The 14,337-nt window shown below is 44.4% G+C and overlaps 1 protein-coding gene across 1 annotated transcript in view; it reads left to right on the plus strand.

Moving 5' to 3' along the window:
- The window catches only part of slit2 (slit homolog 2 (Drosophila)), an 86,355-nt gene that overhangs the window by 59,961 nt on the left and 12,057 nt on the right, over positions 1-14,337 (plus strand). Inside the window, exons 12-25 of the mRNA XM_053419418.1 lie at positions 1,359-1,430; positions 1,765-1,908; positions 2,531-2,694; positions 6,604-6,754; positions 6,894-6,968; positions 7,234-7,377; positions 7,897-8,040; positions 8,120-8,286; positions 8,405-8,537; positions 9,802-9,870; positions 10,155-10,226; positions 11,062-11,133; positions 11,279-11,350; positions 13,469-13,632. Coding sequence (XP_053275393.1) covers positions 1,359-1,430; positions 1,765-1,908; positions 2,531-2,694; positions 6,604-6,754; positions 6,894-6,968; positions 7,234-7,377; positions 7,897-8,040; positions 8,120-8,286; positions 8,405-8,537; positions 9,802-9,870; positions 10,155-10,226; positions 11,062-11,133; positions 11,279-11,350; positions 13,469-13,632 — 1,643 coding nt within the window. The remainder of the gene's footprint in view (positions 1-1,358; positions 1,431-1,764; positions 1,909-2,530; positions 2,695-6,603; positions 6,755-6,893; positions 6,969-7,233; positions 7,378-7,896; positions 8,041-8,119; positions 8,287-8,404; positions 8,538-9,801; positions 9,871-10,154; positions 10,227-11,061; positions 11,134-11,278; positions 11,351-13,468; positions 13,633-14,337) is intronic.

Here is a 14,337-nt window from a genome sequence, read left to right on the forward strand (position 1 = left end):
GGAAGAGTTTTGCAACTATAACAAAATACTAGTAGTAACAATTTATTAGCTCTTTTTATTGTCGTTTTAAAAATGACTCGATGTAGTGGTCTACGCTAGTTTGTGTATATGTGTGTGTGTGGGGGGGGCAGAACGGTTCGTGCTAATCGCTGATGTGTGCGAGAGACAAATGAAGCGTTCATTCCCCGCATCGTGTGTTTCCCAACCTCAGGTCTCTCAGGGACAGCCACTCACTACAATGAAATAAAAGCCAATCTGAAACACATGTCTTCAGACTGCCTACATACACAACTCAACTCAGCGTGGAGCGTAAAGATAGAACGATAACTCTGTGTGCGTCTGTGTGTGTCTGTTTGCGCCTCAGGTATGTGTTGTGCCAGGCGGTGGCAGCCTCGGCCGTGACCTGTTTGTGTATGTAATCTGATGTATTTATAAAAAGCATTTCTCTGATAACTGTGTACATTCCTCACACTGCAGCCACAGCAGGATTTATGTGGGAATTTGTTCATTTTGACGTTTCGATGAAAAGTGTTCACAACACGTTATTCTTCATATCCTGAGTGTTTACATGCAGCCAGGTGGTGGCACCAAGTCAGAGTCAGTGTTTGTGCTGCTATCGTTTTAACCCTGGAGGCTCTTATCTCATTCATGATTCAGATCTTATCCTTTATTTTTGTGTTTCTTACAAGTCATTACCTATCATTTATTTTTATATATCATAGTGTTTTTAACAGCCTTATTTGTATGCTGCGCTCGTGTGATACCCGCAGGAGTTGGACGAACTGTGAAACCTCCCATTAGTCTAATTTGGTCAAATTTAGCTCTCATTTCCAAGATGGTTTCACCCGTCATTAAACGAGAAGTCACATCGGATAAATCGCTGAAGTCTGATATTTTTATCGTGTTAAGTATTTGTGTATGCGGTGGTGGAAAGTAATTAGGTTTTATGAATGTTTATATTACAGCTTAATTTGATTTCGACCTGATTAATGAAAGCTTCGCAGCCATTTTGCTCCACATTTGGACACTTGGCGAGTTTGGCTGAGATATTGGAGCTGTCAGACTTTTGAGATAACTTTCCCCACGGGCTGTTCATAATTATTGTCTGTAACATGAACGCAGCTTTTGTCACTGGAACACTGTCAGACACTTTTTTTTACCACCAACAAAATATGAATTCTATCCTATAATTGATTCATCTCTATCATAGTGAATATCCGTCTAGCCTGGATGTTAGACAATAACCCCCCGGAATATTTTAGCACTGGATATGCTGAGTGTTAATATTAATATAGTATCATTGTGCGATATAAGTGGATTTATTCATGACCTATGAATGTATTGTTTGTTCTCCACAGGGTACTGTATGGGAACAAGATCACTGAGATCTCCAAAGGACTGCTTGAGGGACTGTTTTCTCTGCAGCTTTTGTGAGTAGACACAAACTAACACAAACACACTCACGCACACAAGTTAGTGGCAGCTGAGAGTTCACAGGCTCAGCTCTTTGATATTCTGCTTGAAAGTTCTTAGCTAAAAAATGTCATCAGAGTGGTGGACACATCATGGTTCAAATCCATCATCACTGACCTGTAACATTTGAAATGCTCATCCAAGAAGGATAACAGAACAAGCCTTCATTCTCCATCTCTCTCTCTCTCTCTCTCTCTCTCTCTCTCTCTCTCTCTCTCTCTCTCTCTCTCTCTCTCTCTCTCTCTCTCTCTCTCTCTCTCTCTCTCTCTCTCTGTCGCTTCCTTCTTTCAGGTTGCTGAATGCCAACAAGATAGCGTGTCTGCGAGTGGATGCCTTTCAGGACCTCCACAACCTCAATCTGCTCTCGCTCTACGACAACAAGCTCCAGACCATCGCCAAGGGGACCTTCGCCTCGCTGAGAGCCATTCAAACGCTGTACGTGCACAAACACACACACGCACACTGTGAAGCGGTTGCAAGCAATCGCCCTGAGTCAACAACTGTGATATAAGTGATAAATATCCATTCATCCAACCATTATCTATACTGCTCATCTATTGAGGGTTGTGGGGCAGCTGGAGTCAATCCCAGCTGACACAGTAGGTGAGAGGCAGGGTACTGCAAGGCTGACTTATAGAGACAAACAACCATTCACACTCACATTTCAAGTGTCCAATGGACCTAACCCCAATCTGCATGTCTTTGGACTGTGGGAGGAAGTCAGAGAACCAATAGTCCTGCTCTGTACCGGACCTCTGCCTGGAGCAGACCCACATATACATGAGGAGATCAGCCAGACTCCACACAGGAAGGCCCTGGTCATCAGATATACTTTCAAATGACCTTTGTTGTGTTTTTTTGTGGATTTTGTTTGTCTATAGTCAACTCATAGACAGGTTACTTTCACCTGTGAGTTACCTGGTAACAGAATGAAAAGTAGAAGTATTGTTGCTGGGTAACCAGCAACTAAATATACCCAAATATTCCCAACAGCTTATGTGTGTTTTTTTTGTGTGGTCTGTGTCCGTGGTTGTGTGTGATGTGTGTGTTGGATCAGTCACTTGGCCCAGAACCCGTTCGTCTGTGACTGCCATCTGAAGTGGCTGGCGGACTACCTGCAGGACAATCCCATCGAGACCAGTGGTGCCCGCTGCACCAGCCCGCGGCGGCTCGCCAACAAACGAATCGGACAAATCAAGAGCAAGAAGTTCCGCTGCTCAGGTATAAACGCACACACTCGCACACACACGCACAACCTTATATACACACACCAATTATTTTTATTTCCTACTATCCACACATGAACAAATGGATTGATGTTTAGTACAATATCCTCTCCTGTGTTTTCATTTTGTGTTTTCCTGCTGAGACTTTCCCTCGGCCTCTCTTTACTAACCTCAACTCTCTTTTTTGTTTGAGCATTTCTTATTCTTAGACACACACACACACACAAACACACACACACAAACACACACACACACACACACACACACACACACACAGTACTTTCGTCTTTAGTCGATCATTTTGATCTCATGCTGTTCTTCACTTACAATTTCTCTCTCTCTCCATTAGCTAGAGAACAGTATTTCATTCCAGGTATTGTACACTGAGCATGTGAGTGTGTGAGAGAGAGTGTGTGTGTGTGTGTGTGTGTGTGTGTGTGCAATAATCGTTTGTTCACTCTGGTGCACGGATGCTGCCCACGTGCACACTCTCCACACCAGGAGTGACTTGCCTTGACTGACACCTTTGGAATGCTGAAACACTCTTTTAATGAACTGATGCACCTCATGATGCCTCACGTCCAATCAGGCGGCAGATCATCACACTCTTTTTGATGATAACCGTAACCTTGACGATGGAGCAGGGGTTGGGAACCTGTTTCCCATCAAGAGCCATTTAAATTTTTATAACATCTTTCACAGGCCATTGTAAATTATTCATCACATACATCACACTAACGTCTGTAATGTGACGGCTGGAACGGCTTCTCTTGACTTCTGATGTCAGATGGTATCGATGATGATGAAGATGAAGATGATCATTGTCACAGCTGGTTTTAGCCAATACTAGTTGCCCAAACACATTCAGCAGTGCCATGGATGCCTTCCAAAGACAGTAATTCCTCTAACCTGCAGACAGTCATCACAACATTGTATCAGCTCAGAGAGAAAAACCTTCTCGTGTTGCCCGTCACCAGTACTTTGAATTTCTGGTTCGAGCAGAGCTACAGTGGCATCAAGGTTGTGTTCAGTCATTTTCATTCTGAATGAGGTTTTAGCTTGTTAGTAATTAGCTCTCTCACCAGAATGTGGTCTTGTGAAAGCTGCTTGTTGGGCACAGAAAGTCTCACTTTACCCAAAGTCACTTGTCCTTGCAACTCATTGGCTGCCTGTTTCTAGCTGATGCAATGCTTTCGATTTTCATCACTGCAAACAAGTCTTTTACTTTTGCAAAAAAAAAAGTTTCCGTGACAGATGCTTGTGACAGCTTCACTGCTCCCTTACCGATTCAGGGTCCTGATCAAAAGCTCCCGTTGGGCACGTTTGGCCCAGACACTGAAGTTACTCACTCCTGCGATAGCTCAGGTCGCTGTCAATTGGATACTGAACGTGTAAAACTCCGTATGAATAAATGCATATTGGTATAGAGATTACAGGGACTATATTCAAGACTCTCCTCCTTGTTTCTTAGCACACGTAATGGTAGTTAATGCATGAGCGTGTGTCCGTGAGCATCTGTCTGTTTCGCCCACTACAGAACATCAAAAGGTCACACCGTTACCAGGCTCCGAGGGGTGCTGTGAAATATGTAAATCAGACATGCATATGAGATCAGTGGCAGGGCTAAAGGCGATCATTACCACAGCTGCACACAGAGAAGGCATGGTGTGTGCATGTGTGTGTGTGTGTGTGTGTGTGCGTGTATTTGCGCAGTCATTAACTCTGAAGCTCACCAGGGGGACAGAGGTTTCCAAGCCCTGATACCACATATGGGGCCAAGCTGAATAATTTAGGATCATTTGCAGCTGAAAAGTTGAATAAACAACTTGATATCGGGCCTTAGATCAATTTATCTAATATCACGTAGCGTCATTTGTAGATTATATCTTCCTCTAACCAAATGGCTTCAGTCTTGTGAATGATAACTTTTTCACTGTGGTTAGATTTGTGCGTATTTCACGTGAACGAGGCCGGGGATGTGTGTCGGATGAAAGTGCCCAGCTCCCGGTGTCCTCTCGCGCCAGCATGCTTCTCACTATTCACAAGTCGTTACCTCTTTAAATGAACTTCTGCCCGGGGAATCAACTCGGAGAAAATTGCAGCGTCTTTTTATGGGTTTTCATCATTTTCTCTCCTGTTATAATAAACAAGTGAAATCCCTTCTCTTTCTCCTAATGCCTCTCTCACACACTCAAGGAGTACACCAACAGGTCGGCTGTAAGTAACACACACACACACGCGCACACGTGGTTTCACCGTCAACTTCCGAATCCCTCACCTCTCGTCCCTGAGCTGGCCTCTGACCTTTGACCTCTACCACAGTGACCTTGAACCCTCCTGTGACCCCTCGTGTCTGTTTGCAAACTACAAATGAAATTTACACTTAAACACATAATGGTTTGTGTATTTACATGTGTGTGATTGTGTACGTGTGTGTGTGTGTGTGTGTGTGTGTGTGTGTGTGCTCCTCGAAGTCAGGGCTTCTCTTGCCTTCAGTGCTGCTGTAACTCTCCTCCCACTGCTGCTGCTCTCCTGTGATGTGGAGAAAATGTCTGTAGATGTTCCTCGTCTCTCCTCTTTTTTTGAATCCCTCCTTCTCCTGCTCTTTGTGGATCACTCTACTTGGCCGTCTGATCTTATCCTCCTCTCAACCTCCTCTCATCCTCCGCTCTCCTGATTTCAATAGATACATTTTCTCAAGTCAACCACCTCTCTTTCCACATGCTTCTCATGCTTCATCTTTTCTTTTTTCTCTCTTACTGGTCTCCTACCCTCCCCCCCCCCTCTCCTGCCCACAGCCTAATATTCATCTCCTCTTCTCTTTTTCCATTCCCTCCTCTTCTCCTCCTCTCAACCCTTCTCTCGTCCGACTCGCCTTCTCTCATATACTTGCTCCCCTCTTCTGTCCTCCCTCCCTTCTTGTTCTCTCCTTCTCAAACTATCATGTACTTCTCTCCTCTCATTTCCTCCTTTCCTATCCTTCATCTCTTCCTCTCACCTTCTCCAATCCTCACCTTCTCAAAGCTTCTTCTCCTTCCTGAACCCGCCCCTGATCTTGAACCTCTCCTCTCCTTCTCCTCCTCCTCCTCCTCCTCCTCCTCTCCCCTCTGCCCTTCCCATCCCCGTGTTCCAGCGGAGGAGCAGTCAGTCAGCAGGTTGTTCCTTTGTGCTTGATCTAACCATGTGGCTGCCAGGTTCCGATAGTGGAACATGGTTCTGTCAAGCACCATGGAACGGCCCTGCGAAACCCTGCAGCATGGCCAAGACGCAAGAGACAGCCATCCCCTGTCACCCCAGCAACCTCTGTGTGTATGTGTCTGTTTGTGTGTGTGAAAGAGAGAGAAACAGAGAAAGGAAGAGTGTGTGTGTTTGTGTGTTAGCAGTTTGATAGATGACTGCCCTGGTGTGTGTTAGCATTTTTCCGCTGTGATTCGATGTTTGATGTTCTTCTGTTTGTGCTGTGGTTCCCAACACTAACAGTCACTTTGCCGTCTGACAGGACACAGAAACTCCTGTGTGTGTTCTCCTGCGTGTCAGCCTGTATACATGTCTCCGTCCTGACAGTTTGTATGTCTTGTGGACTTGGCTGCCCCGACGCTCATGAGTAATGTTGCATATGATCATAATCAGAAATGTTTTTTTCGAACATTTTTGGTTCATTTGGACAAACAGCCACCCTCCCTGACCCCCCCAGTCCCCCCAGTCCCCCCAGTCCCCCCCTCCGCTCCCGAACCCAAAGCAGCACAGGCCGTCTGCGATGTCTCAAAATCCCCTTGTTGTGTCACGACCTTAACTTTGGCCGTTTGCAGAGTTTGCGTTGGAAGCCGTAACGGTAAATCGCCGGGACTGGGATTGTGTGCGTGGCGAGGGCGTGCGGTGACACTGTGGCTGTGATTGTGAACAGGTACCGAGGATTACCGCAGCAAGCTGGGAGGGGACTGCTTCGCCGACTTGGCCTGCCCCGACAAGTGTCGCTGCGAGGGCACCACGGTCGACTGCTCCAACCAGAAACTCACCAAAATACCAGATCACATCCCTCAGTACACCGCAGAGCTGTGAGTCAAGCTGGATTCGTGTCGCATAAAAGCATATCTGTGCGTCGACCTTCATCTTCTCCTCCTCTGTCTGTATTTATTCAATTGTTCTCTCTCTCTCTCTTTGTCTCGGACCACCTCCTCGCTCCTCTGTTCTCAGGCGCCTCAACAACAATGAGTTCACTGTGCTCGAGGCGACGGGGATCTTCAAAAAGTTGCCTCAGTTGAGGAAGATGTGAGTCAGACGTGTTGTAAACGTAACATGTGGTTGTGTGAAAGTCAAACTCAGGTCACACAGAACTATGATTGTACCCATGAAATGAAAGTGAACCATGTGGATTTCTCTGTGTAATCCTAACTCCCTCCTCACTGTTCCTATCTTTATTTTTTCCCTCATGCTGCCTTTGTCCTCTCTACATCTTTCTTCTCTCTCGTTGTCACTCTTTTCATCCTTGCTCCACCCTCTTACCTTTCTTGCTCCTGCTTCCCACTCCCCGCAGTAACCTGAGCAATAACCGTATCACCGACATAGAGGAGGGGACATTTGAAGGAGCCTCAGGGGTCAACGAGCTGATTCTCACCTCCAACAGACTGGATAACGTGCACCACCGCATGCTGAAGGGACTGAGTGGCCTCCGCACACTGTGGGTACACACACAAAATGCAGATGTGATCTAATTATCATGAATGCATAATATTCAAATACACCCTGCTCTTGTACACTCGCTTGAACATCCATACAAATATTTAAAATGTGAACACAGGTTAACCATGACAGTGTAATGTATAAAAACATGGAGATAAACTGCAAATTTATTACGAACAATTCACAAACTTTCTGCGAAATAGAAATAAATTCTCAAGATTTAATCTATCTCGTAAATTACAATTAAAGTTACTTATAAACTAAAAAAATACTTTATTCTCTATATCTTTTATTCCTGTTAAATTATGACTTTTTTTTGTAACATTATTTCTTTTACAACTTTTTTCAACATGGCTCTTAAACTCTGTCGTGATAATCTCATAAATATCAGTTTTTTTGTATATTTAATCACTTTTCCTCTCTCTCTCTCTCTCTCTCTCTCTCTCTCTCTCTCTCTCTCTCTCTCTCTATCTCTCTGTGTGTGTGTGTGTGTGTGTGTGTTTGTGTGTGTGAGTAGCATGCTGAGGAGCAATCGTCTCACCTGTGTGAGTAACAGCAGCTTCGTGGGGTTGAGCTCGGTGCGTCTCCTGTCGCTCTACGACAACCAGATCACCTCTATGAACCCTGGATCCTTTGAGACACTGGTCTCCCTGTCCACGCTGTGAGTACACTCATACTAATGTGGTGGAAATATAAACACACAAAATGTGTCTCTAAAACCCCCCCTCTCCGTTCTGCAGAAATCTTCTGGCCAATCCCTACAACTGTAACTGTCACCTGGCTTGGCTCGGCGATTGGCTGAGGAAGAAGCGCATCGTCACCGGGAACCCTCGCTGCCAGAGCCCCTACTTCCTGAAGGAGATCCCCATCCAGGACGTAGCTGTCCAGGACTTTGCCTGTGAAGATGGTGAGATGGCACAAAATTCTCTGCAACACCTGCAGCTCGGACACATTTTGTCTTATTTTTCATCCAAACTTTTCGATTTCCTTTTTTCATCATCTGTGTGTTCCTTTGTCCTCACCAGGTAACGATGAGAACAGCTGCTCTCCGGTGCTGAGGTGTCCCGCGGAGTGCTCCTGTCTGGACACTGTGGTGCGCTGCAGCAACAAGGGGCTCAGCACGCTGCCCAAAGGCCTCCCCAAAGAGACCACTGAGCTGTGAGTTCAGAACCAACACAACCAATCATAGAAAGGCCCGTAAATGAGATGCTGTCTCACAGAAGACATTTCATCACTGTCCTGTGAAAACAATGTGTCTCAGTGCTGGTGGTGTCTCCCTGTCTCCTCTGGGGATTGTGATTCTGCTCATATTAACAAAGACTTAATTAATGTGCAAGATTATTAAAGAAATGTCACACAGGGAAGAAAATAGGATCTCATTCATGCATGTAGGTATCTGTGTTTTAGTGTGTGTACTTGTATATCTATCTTTGTGACTATCAAGCCATACATAGTGGGCCGTTTGAGGGTCAAGACTTGATTTCAGGGTTGAGGTTAGAATTGTAAGGATTGGGTTTGTGGTCAGTTGTAATGGTTATACAGGCAGTATATATGGCCACTAGGGGTCCCTCAATCAAAACAATATGAAACGACTTAGATTTATGACATCGTGAGGTAGCGTGGGATCCTCTGTGTTGGTGTCTTCCCTAGCATTACATTAATAAATCTACCTGATGATCCTGTTAACGGATGAGGTCATATATTAAAGTTTTTACAGGAAACGGCGATTATTAAACGTGATCCATCACTGGCCAGCAGACTGTCTTTCCCACATCATACGTCATTTGCCACAGAAGTTACAGCAGAGATGGATCAGGCCAAAAAGCTAATATGTCAATTAAGAAACATCCCGTTCATACATTGTTGGAAACTGTTTGGATCATGTCACTACACAAGTCAGCAAAATATATAACATAGGTCAAGTTTTTTTAGACATTTTAATGAAGAAATGTTCCATATTGTACCTTAAAGGTTAGAGTAAGTGGCAAGGGAATGCGTTATGTCCCCACCGAGATAGAAGTATGTGTGTGTGTGTGCGTGTGTGCGTGTGTGTGTGTGTATTTGTGTGTGTGTGCGTGCATGTATGGCTGTACTGTATTAGGATGCCAGTGGGGATATTAAACTCCAGTGTTTATTATGGCTCGGGCCGTAATGACTGTTCACACTGCTGGAGATGAGGAATTTCCCACACGGTTAAATAACTTCATTTTCTCCCGTCTCATTTTCACTCTCTCCCTCTCTCACTCTCTCCCTCTCTCCCTCTCTATTTCTCCTCTGTTTTCCACACCACCTCTCGCTCCGTGCCCTCCTCTCTCTCGCCCTCTCTCCCTCTCTCCCTCTCTCCCTCTCTCTCTATTTCTCCTCTGTTTTCCACACCACCTCTCGCTCCGTGCCCTCCTCTTTCTCGCCCTCTGTCTCTCAGGTACCTGGATGGTAACCACTTCACTCAGGTTCCTGCGGAGCTCTCCGAATACAAACACCTGACGCTGATGTAAGTCTCACCCACAGAGGACAGACCTCACACACTCAGACATCCACAATTACACAGTTATAATGAAGATTGGACTTGGCCTGTGTTTCCTGCTCTCTGCTTTTACCAAGACTGACACTAACTGTCAGAGTCTGTGCTCTACCACTTTCGATTTGACCTGGTTTGGCCCTGATGTGGGTGTGATGTTGGACTAAAGAAAATGAAGCACTGCACATGATCTCTGTATGTGTGTGCGTTTGTTCATGCATGTGTGTTTGATGTGTCTATTATTGTTTCCTTTACAGTGACTTGAGTAACAACCAGATCAGCACATTGTCCAACCACAGCCTCAGTAACATGTCCGAGCTGCTTACCCTGTGAGTCTGGCTTTATCAGTCCCTTTGCAAAGTGTGTGTGTGTGTGTGTGTGTGTGTGTGTGTGTGTGTGTGTGTGTGTGTGTGTGTGTGTGTGTGTGTGTGTGTGTGTGTGTGTGTGTGTGTGTGTGTGTGTGTGTGTGTGTGTGTGTGTGTGTGTGTGTGTGTATGTGTGTATGTATCTGTGTGTGTGTGTGTGTGTGTGTGTGTGTGTGTGTGTGTGTGTGTGTGTGTGTGTGTGTGCGTGTCTGTTATTGTCACAGTGTGTGTAATTCACTAATGTAAAGTAAAGAAGTAGAAGGCCCTCAGTACAGTGATCAAGATCCATGAATTATTCCCTGAGAAATCTGTAATCTATGATGAATCCTGGATTCACACTAAAATCAAACGGGTTCCCCCCCGACCCAAACCACATCCTTCCAGCAAGACTTGTGGAAATCCGTCCTTAAGCTTTTGTTTAGTTCTGCTAAGTAAACAGACAAAAACAACAAATTCAGACGTAAACATGGTTGAGGTAATCAGGACCTCTTCCATAATTTTTGTTTTACCAAAGAACCAACATTTTGGTGACTGGGGCTAAAACATAACGCCTAAGCAAGTTGCACATGTTAGCTCTATTTGTGTGTGTGTGTATATGTGTGTGTGTGTGTGCTTCTGAATGGATAAATGCATTTGTTCCTGCAAGTGTGATGAATTGTGTGTCTATTTGCTCGACTGCATTGCTCAGTGAAGTCATGAAGCTGTGATAGGAAAAACCTTTCTGCGTTTCAAAGATATCATGTAAAAAAAGAATTTCTGCATTTGTCTCCTTGCCAACCTGCTTGTTCTGTGTGTAAAGAATCCTCAGCTACAACCGGCTGCGCTGTATCCCGGTGAGAGCGTTCGATGGACTCAAGTCTCTACGTCTGCTGTGAGTATCTGTCCCGACGCCACTCAGGCCAACACTGACGAACATCCTAACAGACTGATGCCAAACAGACGATCCAGACCTTTAACATCCAGACTATGTTCCTGATCTCTCTTCATCTCCTCTTCATCCTCTTGCCTCGACGTAGGTCTCTCCATGGTAACGACATATCCCTGATACCAGAGGGAGCTTTCAAAGACCTGTCATCACTCTCCCACTTGTGAGTAATGTAAAACCACTCTCATCACTCTGCATGTCCGTCTCTGATTGGAGTGTCTGCCACTCTACGTGCCACAGCACTGCAAAACAATATCGCCAGAGTTTTCCTCATCATCTGAAACGAAAATATCTGTTCAGTGATGCTTGTTTGTGAACTCATCAAACAAAAGAATGTAGCTGAAATCTAAACCCGCTTCCTCTCTCTGTTCGATCCTGTGTGCCTCTCTTTTATCTATAGTATTGGCAATTCGCTTTTTAATTTAAACTGAGGAAATATATTTCTGTATATTTTAGGAAAGGGCAGCCTCCTCTTCTGTGCAATGTCCTAGTCATTGCGGCGGCAGCAGCAAAACAGTCTTTTCTAAATAATAGATTTGGGGTTTTTGGAGAAAAAAATCCTAAATTGATTGTTCTGCAAAATTGGGTTTACAGCACCAAACTGCCACACATCAGCAGAGAATAATCCAGTGCAAGATCAATTCATTATTCTCTGGGAAATCAATGGAAATTTTGCAAAATAACTCACACTGTTAAAGAATGTTTAAAAGAAATGTGTGGATTAATGTGTGGCTCTTCCCTGACCCAAACCACTTCCACTAACCAACACAAATAGACGGAAACATAACCTCCGTGATGAAGGTAATGATTAACCAAGGAAATGAACACCTAAAAGTTTCATACAATAAACAAGTATTACCTTTTTATAAGCAGTGTGAGAGGGGACATTTGCTATATGGGGGAACACAAGTGTTGCCTGCTGGTGGGAACACGATGAGGGAATAGTTGTGTCTGCTGGGGGGGGGCGTTCACCAGGATCAGCACCATGGATAGAGCCAGGCTGCTGCTTTTTGTCTGTTTTTCAGATGATCTAAACTGCACACGACAGAAAATGGGTCTATTACTCTAATGTCTATATCAAGCCTGCAATTGTCTCTAGCTTCCTTCTTGACCACTTTAATAGTTCAGTTAGAGACACTTACATGAAGGAACTGGAGGATTATCACAAATGGTCCTGCAGTTAGACTCGGCTCTTTGGGGGAGTTCTGACAGAATCCAGGGAGCAATTTGTCACCGTTCAAACCGACAGGTGGAGAATCAGGTGACCAGGAAACTGAGGTTAATGCAGGGAAGCCGGGGGGGGGGGTATCTGGCATGAGAGGGCAGTTTGTGAAAATGGCATATTGTAATGAGTGACTTAGGGCAAAACTAGTCAATGAATCAGCCAATCAAAGTGGAGAATGTGAAAACGAAATCTCAAGACCACCCTGTGCGCATTAAAAAACGTTAACTTTGACTCAAAGGTGAACTGATCAGACTTTCTTGGTCAAAGGTCAAAGGTCACTGTGAACTTGCAAAAGCCCTTTTTGTCTCGTGGACGTGTTTTCTTAAGAACCCCTCAAGAGAATCCTCGGAAATTTACCTACATGTTCTCTTAGACACACAGATTAAGTGGTTCGATTTGGGTGGTCAAAGGTCAAAGGTCAAAGGTAACAGTCAGAAAATCCCAAAACATGTGTCTGGTCTCTTGAGCGTGATATCTTAAGCCTGCCTATCAAGAATTTTTGTTTAGTTTAGTTTAAACAGAATTAAATGTGATCTGATTCCGATTTCAGTGATCAAGGCTCAGGGTGGTCTCATATGAGTCTGGAAAAAAAAATGATGTAGCCTATAAACTGCACTGTTGGCGGAGGCCTAGAACTGTAGGGTGGTAATTCTAGTTTACCTTTAAAAAGAAGAATAAACTCATCTTAGAATATATAGAGCATCTGGACAAACCTGGTGTAATTTAAGTGTAGTACTAACATTCACTTTGACAGTGAAGTAACACAGTTTCTATGACGTGTTTAAAGTGGGAGGAACACAACACTCCTGTCAGCGTGAGACAGATGATCCCCGTCATTACAATCACAGCTTTTTGTTGTGGAAATAAACCACAGTTCACACTTTACTCATCAGTGATGTTTAGCTCAGTCTGTGAGTATTTAGACACATTTTCTCTTCTTTTTGGCTCAGTGCTCCAGCTCAGTTGATCTGAGAAGAAACAGTGACTCATGCAGATTTTCCCTGTGTAGTCTGTGAATATGTCTGAACATTGTTCTCACTCTGCTGTGGCTGACAGGGCTCTGGGTGCCAACCCGCTGTTCTGTGACTGCCACATGCAGTGGCTGTCAGACTGGGTGAAGAGCGGCTACAAGGAGCCTGGCATCGCCCGCTGTGCCGGGCCCGGAGACATGACCGACAAACTGCTGCTCACCACGCCGTCCAAGAAGTTCACCTGCACAGGTAAACACATGCTGCCACATGTATAGACAAGTGAAATAACACAGGAGCAAATGCACGTGCCAACGTATTGAGATTAACTTTCACGTGAAATGTAAATATACATTTTATTATTTGTTCAAGGACAAAAGCAATCACTCACATGCTTTGCAGACATTTGATAAGGACTTCGAGAGGAGACCCCAAGCTACCATTTACCACTGTCCAATGAAAACCATGTTTTGCCAAAGTTTTCATGGCAAAAATGTAATCATCTTACTCTAATATGTGTATTTGTATTTTCAAATGATTTACTGACTTTTTCTAAAGCTTTATAGTTTAAGAAATATGATAATAAACCTATTTAACCCAAGGAAAAAATCGGTAACTGAAGATTGTCAAATATGGAAATACCTGGTTTTCAAAGGAAAGCAACAAATGGCAATTTGAACAGCAATAAATGTAATTAAATTCATATGAAGTGCTTGTAAGCATGATCTTGGCTGTTACACACTGCGACTAACTTTTCACCTTATGATGTCACATTAACCATGAACACATGACTAAAACCCATTTCTGACCTAATCTAACTGACACACTGTAGAAGTCCTGGGGCGTTGTGGTTTTCTGGTGCCAGGTAAAGTAGCCGCTCATATCCCAGTTCATCCTCCTCAGTCTCTCCTGACGGTCCCCGCCCAGTGTTCCTCCTTTTAAACCCTGATCCGACTG

This window comes from Pleuronectes platessa, chromosome 3 (assembly GCF_947347685.1).
Source record: "Pleuronectes platessa chromosome 3, fPlePla1.1, whole genome shotgun sequence".
Taxonomy (NCBI): Eukaryota; Metazoa; Chordata; class Actinopteri; order Pleuronectiformes; family Pleuronectidae; genus Pleuronectes; species Pleuronectes platessa.